We start from the raw sequence: 20,418 nt of genomic DNA, 5'->3' as shown, positions 1-20,418 counted from the left end.
ATGAGGTGCTTCTCCTGAAAAGCTGTCTTTGGTCTGCGCCAAACATGTCTGCTGTTACTGTGGCCACACAACTCTAACTTTGATTCATCTGTCCAGAACACATTATTCCAAAATGCCTGGTCTTTGCCTGTATGCTCTTTGGTAAACTGTAGTCTTGCAAAGGCTTTTTCCTAGCACTCCTCCCATGCAGGTCAAATTTGTGCAATCTCTTTCTGATTGTAGAAGCATGCACTTTGACACCAACAGTTGTAAGATTTACTAGCAGATCCTGTGATGAAATTTTGGGGTTCTTGACAACTTCTTTTTGCATCAGATGGTCTGCTCTTGGGCTGAATTTGCTGGGACGGCCAGTCCTGGACAAATTGGCAGTTGTTTGATATTTGCACCATTTGTAGATGATTTTCCTTACAGTGGAATTATGTATTTCAAATAATTTGGAGATCTTTTTAAATCCCTTGCCAAACTCATTGGCATCCACAACCTTTTTTTCTGAAGGCCTTACAGAACTCTTTAGATCTTAACATGATGACACCACACACCTCAATAACAAAGGCAACACCAGACACTAGATATGAGAGGGGTATAAATAAGACAGATTCCAAGCAGTTTCTAATCAGTGGTAACCAATCTTGAACACCTGATTCTAATTTTATGGATTTGAAGGTGTGATAAATGTAGGGGTGTACTTACTTTTTCCATGTGATTGATCTGTTTTTTGTTCATTTAAATTGTGAAAATTACTACAAAATGTCCATTTTATGTGTCAGTGTATCACCTTTATTAATAGGCACTGTTTCAAAGAGGATCAAATGTTTGCTTGTCCAAATATGTCGAGAAAGCCAATAATTTCCATGGGATGTACTCATTTTTTCAATTGACTGTGTATATATGTGTGTGTGTGTGTGTGTGTGTGTTTACACCAGTGGTCGTTTTGTAGTGTCTTGCTCAGACAGGTAAAAGTTGAGGTAACCGCCCAGTGCGCTCATGGCCACGCCTGTCGTGTGACTCGAGCACCCATCTGCAATAAGACAGCATTACTGTTTCATTTACTGAAAGAAATAATTAAAATTAAAAAAGTTATTAAAATAAAATTCTTTGCAAGAAGGAGTTGTAACAGCAAAATACAAATTTTAAAAAATTACTGAATGATATTTTTAAAATCGGCTGAATTACTGTTAATTATATTCAAAATGATTTTTGATATGCATGAGTAAATACACTAAAACCGTAGATTGTAATGATTTGTCGAAACGTGATCGTCACCTTTCAGCGTTTTCTCCCTTCTCTTCACTCGCCTGTGTACTGCATCCAAATATTCCTCAAACATTTGTGAGTCGTCCTCTGAGAGGAAGAGAAATGCTGGTTTGTCAGACTGTTTTACTGTACTGTTTAGATTATATTCTAAATTACAATTAGGCGTGTAAGTTAATATCAGCTGATGCACTCACCATCTTTCCCGAAACAGCCCAGCTTTTTGTCCTGCCAGGCCAGAATGTGCTGCAGCCAGGTGGCTTTATAAAAGTCAGAGAATCCAGCCAGCCCACATAAAAGAACTACAGAACAAAGTCAATGTTTACTTTTATTTAAAACAAACAAAAAAAAAAGCACATTAAAAAACACACAGGTGGTCATGTTATAGAAAAACCCGCAAAAAGCGTAAACTCCTCTGTCCTGAAGAAGACGGAAAACGTCAAATTAGCGCTTTAAAAGTGCTGACACTGGAGATGCATAAACATTAAATGAAAACGTTACACGAAAAAACAACATGTTTTAAACTTGTTCATTATTATCCTTAGATTATGTGGAGTATAAAGTCAGAGTTGTACAATTGTGCACAAAGGTTTATATATACCCCTTGTAGAATCTGCAAAATCTTATTACTGTTAACAAAATAAGGGAGATCATAAAATCCTATGTTGTTTTTTATTTAGTTCTGCCCTGAATAAGCTATTTCACATAACAGATGTTTACATATAGTCCACAAGACAATAGCTGAATTTATCAAAAGTACCCCGTTCAAAAGTTTACATACGCTTGATTATTAATACTGTGTGTCGTTACCTGGATGATCCACGACTGTGTTTATGTTTTGTGATAGTTGTTTATGTGTCCCTTGTTTGTCCTGAGCAGTTAAACTGCCCAGTGTTCTTCAGAAAAATCCTCCAGGTCCTGCACATTCTTTGCTTTTCCAGCATCTTCTGCATATTTGACCCCTTTCCAGCAGTGACTATATGATGTTCAGATCCATCTTTTCACACTGAGGACAACTGAGGGACTCGTACACAACTATTACAAAAGGTGCAAACATTCACTGATTCTCAAGTAGGCAACACGATAAATTAAGAGCCAGGGGGGTGTAAACTTTAAACAAAATACTAACAATTTACACCGATCATCCTGTTCAAAAGTTTGCATCCCTTTTATTCAGGACAGTACTAAATAAAAAAATAACATGGAATCTTTATGATCCCTCTTATTTTGTTAAAATTATTAAGATTTTGCAAATTCTACAAGTGGTATATAAACTTTTGGGCACAACTGTATATTAGATGTGATTTGGATGAGAATATTTGTGTATTTATGTTTTTTTAATGCGGATTTATTCTGACATTTTATGAGACCATGTATATACAAATGTAACTGATCCTACGGATGTCTTTTCATCTGACGTTTTAGATAGTTTCCTAAACTAAACTGGTGGCTATAATCTTCTCATACTTAGCAAAAAAAACCAAAAACTTAAAAAACTAGGTTTAGACACCAAACATCTCAGTATAAGGGGATAATTTCATTATTAAAGACGTGATAGTTCCACTACAACTCCGACTGGGACGAAACGCCCCTCAACTCAGAAAGGTCTCCGCAACCCTGAGTTCAGCAAGTGACATCAAATCAACATGGCTGCTCACAGCAGGAACAACAAACACAGCAGCACTTCTTACCTTTAAATGAGTTATACTGCACACATACGTATACACTTGTTAAATCTGTAACACTGATTCTGACTGTACAGTTCATTGTTTTGAGGAGGTAAATATGCATCACTCATTAGTTAGCTGGCTAGATTTTTGCTAACACAAGATGAGCCAGGGGTTTTTATTCCCCACTTTGTAACTCGAACACACAGAGGTTGAAAATGACACCATTCCAAGCTGTATCTTCACACTTCCAAAGTAAGCTGAACACACCTTTAAAGTTTAGATACCAGGCTTGTTTGGAACTTATATCTGAGATCTAAGGATGTACAATGTATAATACATGAATTATGAATCACTACTAACTGTTCTCAATGAAGATATCTTGTGTTTGCTCAGTGATGCCCTTAATGCTGATCTCCTGGTTGCTCTTCATCATGTTTGAGCAGAAAATCCTCTGATAGTGTTCCACAGTGATGTTGACCTGCGAGAGCCTCACTTCCCCCTTCAGCATCCTGGTACATCCTTTCTAATAATAATAATAATAATAATAATAATAATAATAAATTGATTGATTGAAATGTAACATAGCTGCATGCACAGCATCATTACCATGGTCCCGATCATGAAGTAGAGCAGTTGGTGAGACAGAGAGTAATGTGGACACCCAAATTGCGTCATAGTGTCCCTGCAGGCCTTCGTGACGATGCACGGTGTCCCATTGTCTTTCCTTCGAATTGAAACGGTCATGATATGACAAGCATTGTTTTTGAGGGGTTTTTTTTTTTCCATTTTAAAGGAAGTTTTTTTTTCTTACCAGGTTCCCAGAAGCAGCGTCATGCACTTATCCCCGAGCTGCTCGTCGTAACACTCGACAGATCTCGGCGACGCGTACGTGAGGGACGGGTCTGTGGAGATCCATTCACGAGGCAAGGACCAGAAAGACGCTGACAAGACGGGTTCAAACTCTGTAGGGGATTTACAGTCGAGGGCAAAATTATTGCCGATCTGTACTGGATGTAGATGAAGCACATTATACATGATGATTCAAATTTAATGCTAACAGTTGGAGAACTGATTACTTTTCTTTGATGGCATCCTAATTTAACTTCTCAGTTTCCAGCATCAGTCTTGCATCATGAAGATACTTGGTATAAATTTTAAAAAAAACAAAACCATACTGTAGATGCTTTGGGGCTGTTTTTGTGGCTGGTGGTTCGAGGGTTGTTGTGACGGGCTGCTGCTCAAAAGATGATACTATGAATTCCACTCTCCTAGCGTTTCAGTCATGTGATTTTTCTGTCACGGTCACCATGTTTGGCACCGTATTTCTGGCTTCGCGTCACACGTGGGTGTGGCTACATGGTATAGTTTTTGGATTTGAACCCTTTTAACAAACTGTGGTCTGAATTCAAGAGCAAAAGCTAAAAATATAAAGGCTTGAAATGTTGAAATGCATGGAGGAGGGTGTCCAGACTTTATTAGAGAAACATTACAGAAAGAAGCTCGGTGCTGTTATTCTCTCTCCAGCGAATGATTCACCGGATATTAAACTTGGGAGTGCTAATCATGTCAACAAATGTTTTGCCGGAAAGAAATAAGAACACTGTTTATGACTAAAAAAAAACCCAGAGTGTTTAAATAAAATGACAGAGCTTCTCTTTTTGTCATTATTTTGCACTTAAAGGTAGGATTAGTCAAGTTTATTTCAAAGTTATGTCTCTCACAGTTAAGTAGGTGGATTTGATATTTTAATGATTTTAATGTTCAGCAGCTCTGACCCCAGGATCTAGAGCATCTATAAAATGACTGACAGGAAGCCAATCCAAACACAAACAAGCATTCTGGACCAGAATTCAGCTTTCCAAACAGATTTGATTTTCTAACCTGTTAATATACTTGTCCTGAAGCCATGGCTTAAACATGTATTCATCATGTTCTACATATCTTCCAGGTTAAGAAATAAGAATAATTAAGAAATAATAATTTTAAAACCCAATCAACTATTGCACTTTCAGTTTGATTTGTCTGTTTCAGTTATGTTGTATGTTGTATGTTGTGTTCTGGCAAAAACATTTAATTATATATGTGTAATCATGAGAAATATTTAACTGGAGCTCCATTTTCCAGAAGGTTTGTCTTTTTTTGTTGTTGTTGTTGTTTTTTTTTTACCTTTGTAGTATTTAGGATCCATCTCCTGAAGTGATGCGACAGCAAGAGCCAAACTCCTGTCCAGTTTTTTTACCAGAGACATGGCGATGGAGCGCTGAGAGAAGTTTAGAGAATCTGAATGGGTCTGAGATTTCATTGCTTCCTGTAACTGGGCTAAAGAAAAATAAATCACAAAAAAGCTGAGAAATGTAAGGATTCTTCATGGAGGCAGGATGACAGAATGCAGGTTATTGTTACTGACGTCAGGAAAGATGGCTGATATGGTGTTGTAATATTGTCATCATGATATTTGTAATAATACAAACTAAAGTTCAAGTGATGAAAAAATAGAGACTGGTGAGAGATCGACTGTATGGAAGTGGTAGCTTGTACAACAGCATAATCTAACTAAATATAACTATAAATGGTTAAAAAGTACGATGAGTTGTTCTTTAATAAATACAAATTATAAGTGCTGAAACAATGGCTGTAGTAGCCTATAAGAGTAAACACTTCAGGACATGTTATAGGGAAATAATCAACTTATGTGTGGTACCAATAACACTGAAGTGTTTTATTTCTTTGAAATTGGGATGGATTTGGGGGAAAACCTGGCAGTTAGAAGAAAATGATCATAAAGCATGAATGAGAATTTTTTTTTTTTTTTGTAACCTGGTTAAACTGCGCCAGAAACTTAATGAATGAATTAAAGTGTGTCGAAGAGCTCACCTTGTAGGATGACATAACCAGTGACACCATCCAGATTCATGTTCCTGCTCTGCTGCTCAAAAAAATTCACTCCTTTAGACAAACTGTCCAAAATGTCATCTATAACCTCCTGGTGCGCAAAGCGCAGGCTCGCGACTATGAGGAGGGTCCCGAGCGCGCGCATCTTTCCAAAACTCAATAATAATAACAATAATAATAATAATAATGATAATAATACAGAAGCTGTGAAATGATGACTCCGGATCCTGGGTGAGGTTTTTCTTTATTAAGAAAAGAATAAGTGTGAGTAGAGTGCAAAGTATCCCAAAGTCTAGACCTCCAGTCTGGAGTGTGCGCGAGGCAGTGGGGTAGTGGGCGTGGCTAGGAGGCTAAGAGTCACGTAGATTAGGCAGACAAATGCAAACGCAAAAACGGATGCGTTCGACATCGAAAAATAGCTACATTTACACTTTACATTTATTCCTCGGAGTTACAACAATGCCCACTGTTTTCCCCTGGATTAAAGGGGAGTAGTTAAGGTTGGACCTCTAGTGGTGAAGTACAACAACATTATATATCTTTACTCCGTGAATCAGCCTCCCATATGTAAAAAAAATCTATACTGTGGCCAGTGGATTTTAATATATATATATATATATATATATATATATATATATATATATATATATATATATATATATATAAATTATGAAAACATGTGGGAAAGCCGAATGTGCCAAATTAATTTCGCATGTAAAAGTCACACAAAACAAGATTTTTTTCATTCCTGATTATAGGCTGAAGATTTTTTTAAAATCTCAGATTATTACTAAAGAGTTTTTTAATTACAGTTTATAGTCTAGATAAGTGTTATTAAATCCCCGATTATTGGCTGAATATTTTTTAATCTGACAGTATGGGATGAAATGCTAGTTGTTTTTTTTTAAAATATCTGTTTATGGGCTAAATATTTAAATCCCAAATTATATAACTTTTTTAAATCCTTGATTGTGGGGTAAAGAATGTCTGTTAATCCCTTATTATTATTATTAATAATAATATTTATTTATTTATTTATTTATTTATTTATTTATTTATTTATTCGACCGGATTCAAAACCAAAAATTATGGGATAAAGGAAATTTTTTATCTATGATTATTAGAAAGATGTTTTTATGATTCCTGATTATGGTCTAAATTAGTTTTTGTATGAATAATTATGAGCTAAAGAATGCTGATTACCTGGTTTAGGTATGTTGGGAGGTGGGGCCAAACCAAAACATGAACTTGGTACAAAATGTTTTAACTAAAAAAAATACATAAATGTTAAGTTCTTTGTCCGATACCAGTCACAGAACCAGAAGTTGGACCCTGCACTCGTTAAACCGTAGCCAATGAAGACAGAGATGTAGTAAGGTTGAGTCTTTTACTGTTCGTTCTGCTTCAAAGACATTGCTTCTATGAACTTTCTTAGCGGATTGGCCTGGATAGTTTTCAGCTCTGCTTGCCTTATTTACCTCGTTCTTTTACATACCAACCAGGAAGTGACGTCATCACGTGACACAAACGGATCAAACGATTTGAACAAATTATTTGGCAAACTGTAAAGCAATTATTAACTTTTATAATTAACTAGATTATTGTCCTAAAATTAAAATAAACCTAAAATTCGAGAAATGAAATGCCTTAAGGCAACACAAAGAGAGAGAGAGAGAAAAAATCCTCATATTATACAATTTATAATAATTATAAATACATTGTGTATGAGAACATAAAAATAATAAAATAATAATTCAGATATTCGCGACGCCATGATTTTTATTTTCATGATATATTATTTGAAGAGTGAACGAACAATGCATGATGGCACAGGCCATTGCAGCTGGGCTTTTGCAATGTTTGTGTTTAAATATTTGGGATGTTTCTATTTAAATCTTTGGAATGTTTGTGTTTAGATGTTTGGAATGTTTCTTTTCAAAAAAACTTTCAAACAAACTGGAGATCACACGCGCGACTTTTACACTGCGATTTTTCCTGCAACACTTGGATTATTCCTGCACCACCTCTTGGATTATTCCTGCACCACCGCTTGGATTATTCCTGCAAAACCTCTTGGATTATTCCTGCACCACCTCTGCATCGTGAACGATGAACTTCGCGGGAGAAGAGTGGGAGCCCCAGGAGGAAGAACCTCAGCTCGGATGGAGCGGACTGTACAACCCCTGGAACGTTGAGTTTCCGAGTTTTCTCGTTTTCAGTGAAGAAGCAAGTGTTTAAACACCGCGTTATTACAATAAAGTGTCACATTCGCACTAAACAGGCGGAAGCGCGATCAGGAATATTATTAACAGCGTTAGGAGGGGCTTGGTAAAAGCCATGTGTTCGTTGTTGTTCGGTTAATCGTTTTACAACCATGATAATTAGCCTAAAGTTAGCGGGTTTGTCAGAAAAGTTTGATAAAGTGAAATAATTTATATAATAGTAAATAGAGGAGGACCTGTAGCTAAGCAAACTAGCTGTTAGCATTAGCACATAGCTGTTATGTATATGTATACTGTATATATTTATACGTTTTTAGGATTAAGTAGTTTACTATTAAGCAATAACACACAACAGACAAAGGTACTACATGCCCCCCGCGCAAATTGGTCTATAGTCTATTAATCCCCTTATATAACAGCAATTTGCCAACCAGAACAGTGTTTAATTTATCAATGAACAAACTCTCACACAATTTAATAGTGGTTTATAGGTCTAAAAGTGTAACCGAGACTCCTTCCATAAATGTTAAATAAATATCTACTAACCACAAAAAATCATGTTTACGATTATGAGGTTTAGTTTGTGAAACAATTCATTTTTAAATCCATTTATTATTAGTCTCAGATTAAGTGTCAGATTAAGTCCCTTTGTATAAACTGTTACTATAGAAACAATAACATATTAGAAGGAGCACATTAATATTAACCTATCGTACAAGTTACAGCCAGAACTAACTTATCTAACCTTAAATAAAATAATACAAACCTTCCTTCAGTCAGAGTCGTGTAGTATGAAGTGTACTAATATCTGTAAATAATAATATAGATATTAATGTGTAGGTTAATAAATGTATAGGTTAATATAGGTTTATAATAGCTGCATTGCATTTATTTGTGTTTTTTTTTTTTTTTTGCTTTTTAATAATCAGTAAACTATCTTTTTTTGTTCAACACTCATGTCTCAAGTGTCTTTTCTTACAACACACTGTAAGCATTTCTCATGGGTTTCACATATACTTACAATGTAGAAATTCTCCTTTAGTTGAAACCTTGGTGTTCAGAAGTAATTACACAGTTTTCTTCACACAAGCAAATACACTCTTGCCAACAGTCTGAACCTGTTACATCTGTATAATTAATAATCTCGGGGTTTTTTATCATGCCAAATAATCTGATAATAGATTAATCTCAATGTGCAATTTTGCTGTTAAGATTGACTAGTATGAGGGAGTGTGAGAGCGATGACACTCAATTTAACACACCTGCTCCCCATTCACACCTGAGACCTTGTAACACTAACAAGTCACATGACACCGGGGAGGGAAAATGGCTAATTGGGCCCAATGTGGACATTTTCACTTAGGGGTGTACTCACTTTTGTTGCCAGCGGTTTAGACATTAATGGCTGTGTGTTGAGTTATTTTGAGCGGACAGCAAATTTACACTGTTATACAAGCTGTACACTTACTACTTTACATTGTAGCAAAGTGTCATTTCTTCAGTGTTGTTACATGAAAAGATATAATCAAATATTTACAAAAATGTGAGGGGTGTACTCACTTTTGTGAGATACTGTATATATTTATTACGTAGGTTCAAGTGATATAAGAACTAAAGACGTCTATTCTACCAAAGGCGAAGAAGAAGAACCGAGAGAGAGAGAGAGAGAAAGGCGTGGTGATTAGGAATGCTCAATACACCACATACCAAGAACACAAAACTATTTGTTTCCGGTACATCGTCACACAAACTAGACACCTTCAGAACTGAGACAGAGACAATGCTATGAAACTTATCACTAAACAAACTTTATTGCTTTTACACTTAAAGCATATTAATTAAACCACATTTACATAAATGTATACTGATTTATCTTAATGTTTCAATTTTAAAGTTTAAACACAACTGCAACAGCAAATCTGACACTAAAAAAGGCACCGCGGTCTCTTTAAATCATCTGCAACGTCACTCCTGACGTCACAGACAGGAACACAACAATGGCGGATGCCAATGCGGCTGTCCTGCTTGTGACAGTGTCGCTGGTCCTGCTGGGGCTCGTGGCCGGCCTGAGCTGGTCCTGGGCGCTGCTGCCGGTCGGCGTGGTCGTGTTTATTTTCATCCTGGCGCGCGGCCTGAAGTCACGCGACGAATTCGCTCACCTGAACGTGTGCGTGCTCGTTCTCGGGGATGTGGGACGTAGCCCGCGCATGCAGTATCACGCGCTGTCTCTCAGCAAGCACGGCTACAATGTCACCTTTATCGGCTTTCTCGGTAATAAATAAATAAATACTTAAAAAGAAGGAAAAGAAAGAAAGCTGATTCTATTTCTGTAATATTTAGCATGTCATGCAGAGTAAACAGTCCAGCGCACGCGCTAATCAAATAGTTTCGATTCTATGATTGTTTACTCATTAAAGCTGCGGTCTGTAATTTTTGTAAGTGTTTTTACACTTTTTAAAATGTCTTTATAATCTTGTTTCATTTTCTTAGAGTAAATCAACTCTCATACAAAAATGTTGCAAAGTACACCTTTTGAGATGTACACATATCCAGGCTGGGAATAAGCTCCGCCCCTGGCCAAAACAGCTGGGATTTTTTTACCTTTGAAAAACTGGGTTTATGTAATTAGAGGAGTGTCCGGTGTCAAAACAATTACACATTGAAATCAACTAGTTTTATCAGTATTATCACTAACTATGGACACAAAGTATATTTTGATATTTGAGAATATATTTAGCAAGCAATGTACAACTGTACCTGATTTGAAGGCACATAAATAATGATTAATGATGTAAATTCCGCTACCAGAAACGCAGCAAATATAAAGGAAATATGCCTGATGTGCTATAATTTTTGTATTCTAAAATAACTACATACCTGACTGATGCGTTGTCTTGACAGGTACTAAACCTCATCAGGACATTCTCGAGGACGACCGGATCGACATCCTTCCCATTTTGGAGCATAAAGGCCTCCCATGTACTATAGCTCCTGGGAATTTACTACTTCTTCATTTATTTAAAATAAAAATAGACCGTGCATTTTAATTATTGATATATTTATTTATTGATTGCTTTCAGTCGGCCCCAAAATCCTCAGATATGTAACAAAGGTGATCTCGCAGTCCCTGCAGCTGCTTTACGTCTTAATGAAGCTGGACGATCAGGCATTTATTCTTCTACAGGTATTCACTTCTGATTAATCATCTGACGCTGTGTTGAAGGTTTCTGTAGCTTCACGTTTGCGTTCCTTCTGATCTAGAATCCTCCCGGACTGCCGAGCATCGCAGTGACGTGGCTGGCGAGTCGAATGATAGGAGCTCAGTTTGTCATTGACTGGCACAATTATGGTTATTCCATCATGGCGCTTAGTCACGGCGAGAAGCATCCGATCGTCATGGTGGCGAAATGGTACTGGAGGCTCCTTACAGAAAATTTCACCATATCGACAATTTATTGATTTCTTTATTAAATAACACATTTTTTAAAAAAAAATTCAAGTACTACATTTACCTTTTTTTGCCAGGTATGAGAGAATTTTCGGACGTTTTGCCGATCACAACCTTTGCGTCACCGATGCGATGAGACGTGATCTTCTGAAGAACTGGAACATTCGGTAAGTGTATAACTCTTCTGAAATTATTTTTAGTGCACTTCACATGGCACAACAGAATAAATATAAATAATCCACACTTCTATTACTTATGCAAATTGGAAATGCCCCATCCCTTCTCTTGCTAAACTAATGCTACATGGTCTGTATTTGCTGACACTGACGCATGATTGGCTGTTATATTTACTGATGCAATAATACCGTAATAATTCCCTGACATGCGTTCAACACTTTTCCAGTTATAAGTTCAGCTTAACACAGTTCTTTAACAAGGCTTTAAGCATTAAAAAAAGAAAAATAATTTTAAAAGCATGAATAATATTTAATAAAATTGTGACTTTAATTGGAAACATGCTTTTAACTATAGAAACATTTTGTTCTTCAAGTTTCCCAAAGTCCATAACGTGCCTTTTAAGGTTAATCAGTTATCACAATCTTGTATGTCCCCCCCCCCCCCCCCAGGGCATCAACTTTATATGACAAGCCGCCTTCCATATTCCGAGAAACGCCTTTGAAGCTTCGCCATGAGCTCTTCATTCGCATGGCCAGCGCGTACCCACAATTTAGAGCATGGTGAGTATTTATTTAGTTTTACTTATGGAACCTTTAAAGTGCCTGGACTACAATCCGGCTTATGACGGTTTAAAGGTTTAAAAGATGTAGCTCTTGCTGATCTTCTGAACCCAGTGAAATGGTTTTTTTTTTCTTTAAAAAAAAAAAGTACCTTGTTGCTTGCTGTAGCGCCCCCTGGCTGCAGTGGTCAGAACACACGTTGCATTTATGAATGTTCAGGTGACTATTTTCGAGCAAAGCAATACAGATTTGTTTATTAGTAACTGCTCAGAGTGAGTGTTTGTGTATATTTTTTTTTATTGGATAAATTTCAAGCCTTTTGGGGTGATCACATTTTATTTGTGGCAGTTCTGAAAGCAAGGAGGACATGGAGCTGACTGCATTTACAGAACGAAACACTAAAACCGGGGAGGTTACGCTTGGTGCTGGACGACCTGCTCTTCTGATCAGCAGCACCAGCTGGACCGGTCAGCTCTGTATTACAGTTCCCTATAATGCTATAATATTAACATATTTTTAAAAAATTAATTAACAGTTTTACTCTCTTCAACAGAGGATGAAGATTTCTCGGTTCTTTTAAAAGCACTCGAAGGTTAGGGGTAATGCTGTTCATTTCCGTTACCATCTTTCTTGCAAAAACAAAAGCCATACAATCTGAATGACTTGTCCTCTTTCAACAGATTATGAAGGGTTTGTAGAAGCAGGGGAACATCTTCCAGCGCTCGTCTGCGCCATCACAGGTTTCTGCTATCGATATGGATGATGATGATGATGATGATGATTTTCAATATGTAGATGTAGAGTTTGTTCATTTCCTTCCTGTTGTAACTCCAGGTAAAGGTCCTCAGAAGGAATATTATCAGAAGATCATCAACTCTAAAGAATTTCAACACGTTAAGATCTGCACTCCGTGGATGGAAGCGGAGGATTATCCCGTTCTGCTGGGTGAGAACGCGACCATCAGTGATTATACGGTTAAGATCACTTCAGTGCCAGTGTAGTGATTGTGATGTTCCCACTGCCGAGCAGAAATCACCCTGTAGAATATTCATTCTTACAATAACAAAGAACACACTTCACTTAACAGCCATGGTGGATGTGGCTCAGCTGGAATAATTGATTCTGGAACTGAGTGCGCGCAGAATGGAAGTTCATGTCCATCAACAGTACCCTCCTTTTAGATCAGTCAGTGCATTTACATGGACAACAGTAATCCACTATTAACCCGATTAAGACAATACTGTGATTAAGAAACTACCATGTAAACAGCAATTTTTAATTACCTTAATCTGATTAAGGTCATACTCGAAGTAAGCACTAATCGAATTAAGACATGTGGAGTACTCCTGTTTTAGTCACATTATCGACGTGTATTACGGACATGTAAACACCTTAATCACATCATTAATGTCGTGTGAGAGTTTTCACCGCATTTTGCGACAGGACATGATCACACACGGCAGTGCTCAACGTTTTACGGTGAACAAGAGAGCATGGCTGCATCCCAAACCATGTACTTGCCTACTATAGGCCTGTAGTGGGGAAAAATACATTTATCTCCGCTACTATATAGACCGTAAGTACGCAGTTTGGGATGCAGCCCACGGCTTCAACCAGTCGTCTATTTGCACGTACGGCATGACAAATAATTAACTGCACTTAAAGCGTTGTTAAAAAAAATTTAATAAAAACACCCAAAACTGTATAATGTACTATACCAAAGATGAACTGTATGTTGATACGTGAAATTCTGGAGGGACATCGGACGGCGTGGCGCGGTGACGTAATGATGTGTGCCGTTAATCTAGTTATGTTCTATAACATGTAAAATGGGCACATGAGAGGAGTATTCTAAAAGCGACTCATGTAAACACCTTAATCACAATATTATCTTACTCAGAGTAAGGTCAATAATTAGATTACTGCTGTCCATGTAAACATGGTCACTGACACTCCATCCTTGGACTACGATGTCTACAGGAGCTAAGCAGTATTTGCTTGTTATTAAACAAGCTGACTTGAATGACAACTAAGTGCTTTCATTGACATAAACAAGCCTAAATATAGACAGTTAAACAAAACAAGGTGACCTTTAAGAAGACATTGTTATTGTTTGAACAAGTCACTGGTTGAACAACTAGATGGTAGATAGCTAGCTCAACACTACAGCTACAACTTGTATGACTTTTATGTCATCAAGTTTCATTTTGTCAGTGTTAAAAGTTACGCCTTGGTCTTTAGGTTGCTGTTTACAAATGTTGCAGATCAACAGTGTTGCTATCAATGCTGTTTGACAGCTACTCTAATATTCTTCACACATCCATTTGTAAGGTGCTTGTATCATTTCGTTAAACGTTAATTATATTGTAATTAGCTTTATTTACTTTATTTAAATATTTTTGACCAAGTATTGATGTTCAGTCCTTACAGGATTTCGATGAGGTTTTTTGTTATTGTTGCAGCCAAACATGCTTGATTTTCAAAGTTTGTGATGCAAGTTTTTTGTGCTTTTTTGCGGAAAACTACTTTAATTGACGAAATCGCAGTTGCACGAAATCACATCTTTCGTGACGATGTTTTTTGGTAAAACCTGGACCCTTGCTTCTTCTCACTCACGGCTGGTGTCCTACTTTTCTTTCCCCCATTGAATATGTGAGTATCTGTTTCTATGTTAAGTGTCAAGGTAATAGGCAAAATTTAGCTGTACTCATGTTTGACGGACGTGAATCGAAGAGGGCTTTGGCTGAATGTGCGTTGTGATGACATCACATGATGCATCTTGGCCCAAATCTGTGGTAATTTTGAAAAATTGTAAGCTCCTCAGAATATCACAGAGTAAGCTTGATTTTGCGTTCATTTCTGCGATCACAAAATGGTGAAATCCTGGAGGGACTGATATTTCAATGGTGGTTCAGTGATTTAGGTTGATCAGAAGGTCATGAGTTCAAATCCCAGTCTGCATTGTTGAAAAGGGGTTAACGTCATGCGCGGTTAACAGGTTCTGCCGATCTCGGCGTCTGCTTGCACAAGTCATCAAGTGGTCTGGACCTGCCCATGAAGGTGGTCGACATGTTCGGGTGTTGTCTTCCTGTCTGCGCAATACACTTCCAGTGGTGAGTTTTCCCACCAGTTTCCTCTACACAAACTCCTATTGGCAAATTGCTGTGGAACTAAGAAGAATGAAAAATGTTGTCTTGCTATCACACCACGTCACCATTCATTCTTTTTTCATATATTCTCAATAATCCTGATCGTGTGTTTGAAGTTTGGACGAGCTTGTAAAACACGAGGAGAACGGCCTGATCTTCAGAGACTCGTCCGAGCTGTCTGAGCAGCTGAAGGTGAAAGACACAAGACTCCTTTTGAGGAGCAAAAAAATCCTTAAGAAATTATACACCATTTTAACAGTGTGTTACATCTGTACAGATGCTGTTCTCGGACTTCCCTAACGACCAGGAGAAGCTTAGTGTCTACCGAAGGAACCTCAGAGAGAGTGGCGAGCAACGCTGGGATGAAAACTGGGACCAGAACATCCTGCCGCTGTTTAAGGAACACTGTGACTGAGCAGTAGCAGAATTACTAACGATAATCATCATCATAATAATAATAATAATATGAGGAAGTCACAGGGATTTGTACAGGGTAAACATTTATGTTCTATTTTTTGGTGTCGTTCCAGCAATTCCATTGGACAAAACTTGAACATGAAGCAAAAAAAAAAGCACACTTTGTGTAAATACGATGTAAATAAGCACTTTATTACATTTTGCATTCAGTCAGCAGCGTGCACGTTGATGATTTCTATCGAAGAGACTCTGTCGTACAGGAAAACTTGCGTGACGGGATTCGTAACAATGACGTGTTTTAATCCAGCCTTTTCTGTACCAAAAAAAAAGAAGCCATCACTGTTAACGTTAATGTTACTGATACTATCTTGACGAAAGCCTGTCAGTGTTGTTCAGTCATTATCGCTGTTATGTTATGTTGTGTTATGAAATACTGACATTAAAAAACTCACCCAGTTCCTTCTTGAAGCAGGTGTAGGTTCCTGGGTTGCGTATCGTCGAGGAGATGTAAACCTCCGGAGGGTTTTTCTGAATCTTTAAAAGTTTCTCTAGAAGTCTCACCAGACAGACGACGATCTCAGGATCATACACCACGTCTGTATTAAAAAAAATAATAATAAAAAAGAAATACGATACGATAGAATCCAGATTAGTTGAAGTATATACAGTATATTATGTATATTTTTTAAAATACACCTTCAAACTCTCATCTCAAACCCATTTTTCCTCAAGAAGAAGGGATTAGAAAGAAGGTCTTTATTTAATAAGTACCTGCTGCTATGATGGTCTGCGCTCCAAATCTCTGCAGCTCTTCGTCTCGTGCGTGTTCCCAGTCCAGTTCCCCCACACACACAGACACACCGGTGCCGTCCTCCTCGTTTAAACCGTTGCGCTGGACATTATTCTGAAGTCTCTGGAGCACACTTTGATGGCAGTCGGTGAAAATGTATTTTTTGGGCTTGCAGGCATGACACACTGCTACACCGGTGAGTCCTGCTCCACTGCCCAACTCCAGCACCGTCCTGGAGCAGAGTGGCACAAGGATGTGATTATATTACTGTAGATTAGCACAATAATCATCTGGATCGTTCTGGATTTTGTTGTTAGTTTTAAGTCCGATAGAGATGTGTGCCGTGAGCTGCAGAGGCGTGTCACATAATCGCACCGATTAAAATGAATCAATGTTTCAGTGATGATTGGCATGCTCTATGTTCTAATATCAGCTACGGCAGAACCTAAAGAAAGAGCCGAAGTAAGAAACAGCTGATGTAGGGAAGTAAGATTCATCACATGGAAGAAACAAAGAAAACGAAAGAAAGACAGAAGGGGCAGGGAAAAAAATTATGTAGGGAAATATGATTAAACAGGATCAGTGGGTGGGGAGGGGATGGATAGATGGACGGATGGAGTAAATGGGAAAAAAAAATAATGTAGGAAAATAAGATTTCACAGATGCTGGGCTGCAAAAAAGTGAAAGAAAAAAGGAAGAATGGTTGCAAAAAAAGGATGGATGTAGAGAAATAAGACTGAACAGATGATGGGAAGAAAAAGAAAGAAAGCAAGCATGAAACAGCAAATAAACGATAGATGGTGGGAAATATGACTGAACAGATGATGGGCAAGTGGTTAGGTAGGTAGAAAAAAGAATAGAATAAATATGTACATTTCATAGTTGGTGGGCTAAAAAAAAGTGAAAGAAAAAAAGACTGATGGGAAAAGGGATGGATGTAGGGAAATAAGACAACAGATTACAGGGAGAAAGAAAGAATTGCTGTAAGGAAAGAATATTGGACAGTGTGTTTAAAGAATGTGAAAAGGGGAATAAAAGGAAAATGGTGAAAGCAAGAAAGACAATGAACAATGAATTGATGTAGGGAATTGATGGAAGACTGAACAGATGGTGTGTAGAAAGAAAAAGAAAAACTGATTGTGGGCAGCTAGTGGGGTGAAAGAATGAAAGAGCAAAAAAATGAAAAAGACTGGATGATCTGATGTAGGGAAAAACATTGAACAGATGGGTTAAAGGAATGAAAGTCTAGGGAGATAAGAATGAATGTGAAGGGAATGAATAAAATAAGAAAAAGCAAGTAAGCATGAAAACGGGAACGAGTGAGCAAAAGAGTGATGGAAAGAAAGGAAGCAAGACAGATAGAAAAAGAAAGAAAGGAACTCTTTCTACTGACACACTGCCTGTGCTGGTGGATTATTTTGCATGTCTGTGTGTGTGTCTGGAGAAAGAGAGAGAGACGTACCTTCCAGTGAAGACGTGTGTGTTTTCCAGCGCCCACTCGGCCAGGTAGAGAGCAGCTTCCCATGTGATGAGCCCGGTGGTGCCCTCGGAGATCATCGCTACGTTCTCTACCAAACTCACCGGCTCTCCTGAAGGCTGAATAACAATTATTACCTCATCATAACCTAAAAAACTCAGGGGTTGTGATGTCATAACATGGATTTTAACAATCGCTACACACTCAGTGGTAATGTCTGTGTAGGCAGCCCTCTCATATGGAGAAGAGTGCTGAGGAAACGTGAAATGCCTTGCTCTTATAATCAGCAAGGGATTGTGGTGTTGTTTTTTTAAGAATTAAACTCACATCAGAAATTAATGTTAATTCCCCATTGAATTGTTTCACTTTACTTAGCTGGTTGCAGCAGTGCTGCACTGAAATGCAATCACTATCCAATCACAGCCTTAAACCACAGCTGCGACCTGTGAATGAGGAACTATTAACTGGTGTATAGCTGGAAAGTGATGCCGTACAGCGTACGTCTGTGATTAGACAGTGACTGCATTTCAGTGTAGCGTCACAGCAACACACTGATTAAAAGTGAAATGCAAGTCAACCTGGAATTTACATTAATTTCTGTTTTTAATCATTTAAAAAGCACTCATTTGCTGATTGTTTTTCACGTAAGAGAAGTACACTGAAGGTTTTGCTTTTTAATGTAGCACATAGTCCTGTGTATTGCATTTCATGTTTTTTTTCCACCAGTGTGATTGTTTTTCTGTCTGGCTCGGAATCCATACATACTTACCAGGAAATACGTTTTATAACACGCTGTCTCCTCTGCAGTGCCCAACACCTCGGCTAGTGCATCATACAGCTCATCCAAAGGCTCGGAAGCAGTCGACTCATACTACAAAATAAAATATGACACAAATTAAAACTTTGTTTTTCTATTTTAAAACCTTCCTCTGGTAGAATAAAAGAAAGCAGAACTCTGACTTACCCTTTTTATTAGTTCGGATAGGAAGAGCCTCCTGTATTTCACTGACGGTGGGTTTTTATGACATACTGGATGAAGACACGTCTAAAAACAAACCAACAACAACAAAAAAAAATACTAGCGACTTTAAAATATAGGTTTTACTACTTAAGAAAAGTGGATAAACTTTCAAACCCAAGCATTCGTCTGTCAAAGATTACCTTTTTTAAAATGTCCAAAATGACTTCTGATGGTGAGTTTTGGAGTTCAGTTTCTAAATACTAAAACATAATTTAAATATTTAAATATATTTAAAATAGTTTACTGACGTTAAAAGTGAAATCAAAGAAACACCTTTACCTTCCATGGAAACGTGTGTAAACGACACATGGCGAAAAATGACAACTGGAAAAGACACGGGACATCAACGGTCTTAATGCTCATTCCTCTTATTTTTAAAATGCTGTATAATGTAATATTTTATCTTTCAAAAATTCAGATGCAAAGTAATTTCCGTTTATAATCTTTTACCACACAAAGACCACGGCTTATTTCACTTCCCTGTATTCAGATAATCCCGCCTCCTGTGTTCGGATTGGCTAGTAGTATTCCGCTTCCTACGCCGTGATTGGATAGAAAATATGGTAGACGCCATATTGGTCGCTCCAGTGAGTTAACGTGTCCGCCATATTGGAAGGGGCCATAATCAATTGCAAGTCAATGCAAATCAATAATAAGATGAGGGTTTGGTTTGATTAAAAACTCGTTTTAGAATTTGTTTTGTTTGGATTTTGATTTGTTATAACAGAGCCATACACTCCTGCATATCCCACGTGAGGTAAGTTTAACGAAATCGACATGCAGTCTGCATTTTTGATTGAAGTCAAACTGCCAGCAAAGTAGTGGGATGTTGGGTAAATGACCAGTTGGACAGAAATGATCATAAACCAAGAATCTAAATTAGATCTATATGAAAAGTGAGAAACCAAAAAATAAAAAAGTCACCTGAACCAAATTCCAAGGTACAGGGGTTTGTTCCCAATGCCAAAAAAATTTGCAGTTTAACTTGTGTTGAGATGAAAATCTGCATTTTCCACATTCCAGACAAAATGATTAAACAAAATCCAGATCAGTTATTCTAACAATTTGTTAGTATGTTATGACTAACATGGAACATAGCAGATTAAGTACAGCCACACCTAGTATTAAGTAGTATGATGTGGTATAGTTATACCCATCCACAAGTTTGGTGGTTGACGAGCACAGAAACAATTCATATGTTAATTAGCATTAATACTTACTGCCAATACTTAGCATAGTATAATGCAGTATAATGTAGTATATAGAAAAGTATAGTATTTGTTGCAGAGCATCATATAACATGGTAGACAGGGACTAGAGATTTATGAATAGGGGGCTAAGCCT

The 20,418-nt window shown here is 37.5% G+C and overlaps 3 protein-coding genes across 4 annotated transcripts; 1 reads left to right on the top strand and 2 right to left on the bottom strand.

The window, feature by feature from the left end:
- Window positions 1-911: 911 nt before the first annotated feature.
- c2h16orf89 (chromosome 2 C16orf89 homolog) lies at window positions 912-6,054 on the bottom strand. Its single transcript, XM_053651768.1, has 8 exons — window positions 5,796-6,054; window positions 5,088-5,240; window positions 3,733-3,883; window positions 3,528-3,645; window positions 3,282-3,444; window positions 1,449-1,553; window positions 1,264-1,341; window positions 912-1,018 (listed from the first exon to the last, which is right to left on the bottom strand). The coding sequence occupies exons 1-8, from the start codon at window positions 5,956-5,958 to the stop codon at window positions 915-917; spliced, it is 1,035 nt and encodes a 344-aa protein (XP_053507743.1). The 5' UTR covers window positions 5,959-6,054; the 3' UTR covers window positions 912-914.
- A 3,966-nt stretch (window positions 6,055-10,020) lies between these two features.
- Window positions 10,021-16,254, top strand: alg1 (ALG1 chitobiosyldiphosphodolichol beta-mannosyltransferase). The gene is made up of 13 exons (XM_053651691.1): window positions 10,021-10,306; window positions 10,937-11,014; window positions 11,116-11,219; window positions 11,297-11,445; window positions 11,561-11,650; window positions 12,110-12,220; window positions 12,569-12,687; window positions 12,774-12,812; window positions 12,901-12,960; window positions 13,055-13,165; window positions 15,219-15,333; window positions 15,486-15,561; window positions 15,647-16,254. The coding sequence occupies exons 1-13, from the start codon at window positions 10,033-10,035 to the stop codon at window positions 15,782-15,784; spliced, it is 1,464 nt and encodes a 487-aa protein (XP_053507666.1). The 5' UTR covers window positions 10,021-10,032; the 3' UTR covers window positions 15,785-16,254.
- eef2kmt (eukaryotic elongation factor 2 lysine methyltransferase) lies at window positions 15,964-19,753 on the bottom strand. 2 transcript variants are annotated; one of them, XM_053651710.1, is made up of 9 exons: window positions 19,525-19,753; window positions 19,354-19,398; window positions 19,215-19,274; window positions 19,018-19,098; window positions 18,823-18,924; window positions 18,039-18,172; window positions 16,558-16,808; window positions 16,239-16,382; window positions 15,964-16,099 (listed from the first exon to the last, which is right to left on the bottom strand). In XM_053651710.1, exons 2-9 carry the CDS (start codon window positions 19,381-19,383, stop codon window positions 15,993-15,995), a joined length of 909 nt encoding a protein of 302 aa, XP_053507685.1. In that variant the 5' UTR covers window positions 19,384-19,398; window positions 19,525-19,753; the 3' UTR covers window positions 15,964-15,992. The 2 variants fall into 2 exon arrangements, with proteins under 2 accessions (XP_053507685.1, XP_053507678.1); XM_053651703.1 differs by having other exon boundaries at window positions 19,354-19,751.
- Window positions 19,754-20,418: the final 665 nt, after the last annotated feature.

This window comes from Ictalurus furcatus, chromosome 2, assembly GCF_023375685.1.
Source record: "Ictalurus furcatus strain D&B chromosome 2, Billie_1.0, whole genome shotgun sequence".
In the NCBI taxonomy this organism is placed as follows: Eukaryota; Metazoa; Chordata; class Actinopteri; order Siluriformes; family Ictaluridae; genus Ictalurus; species Ictalurus furcatus.
Note: the sequence above shows the minus strand (reverse complement) of the source record. Positions and strands in the feature narration are given on the sequence as shown.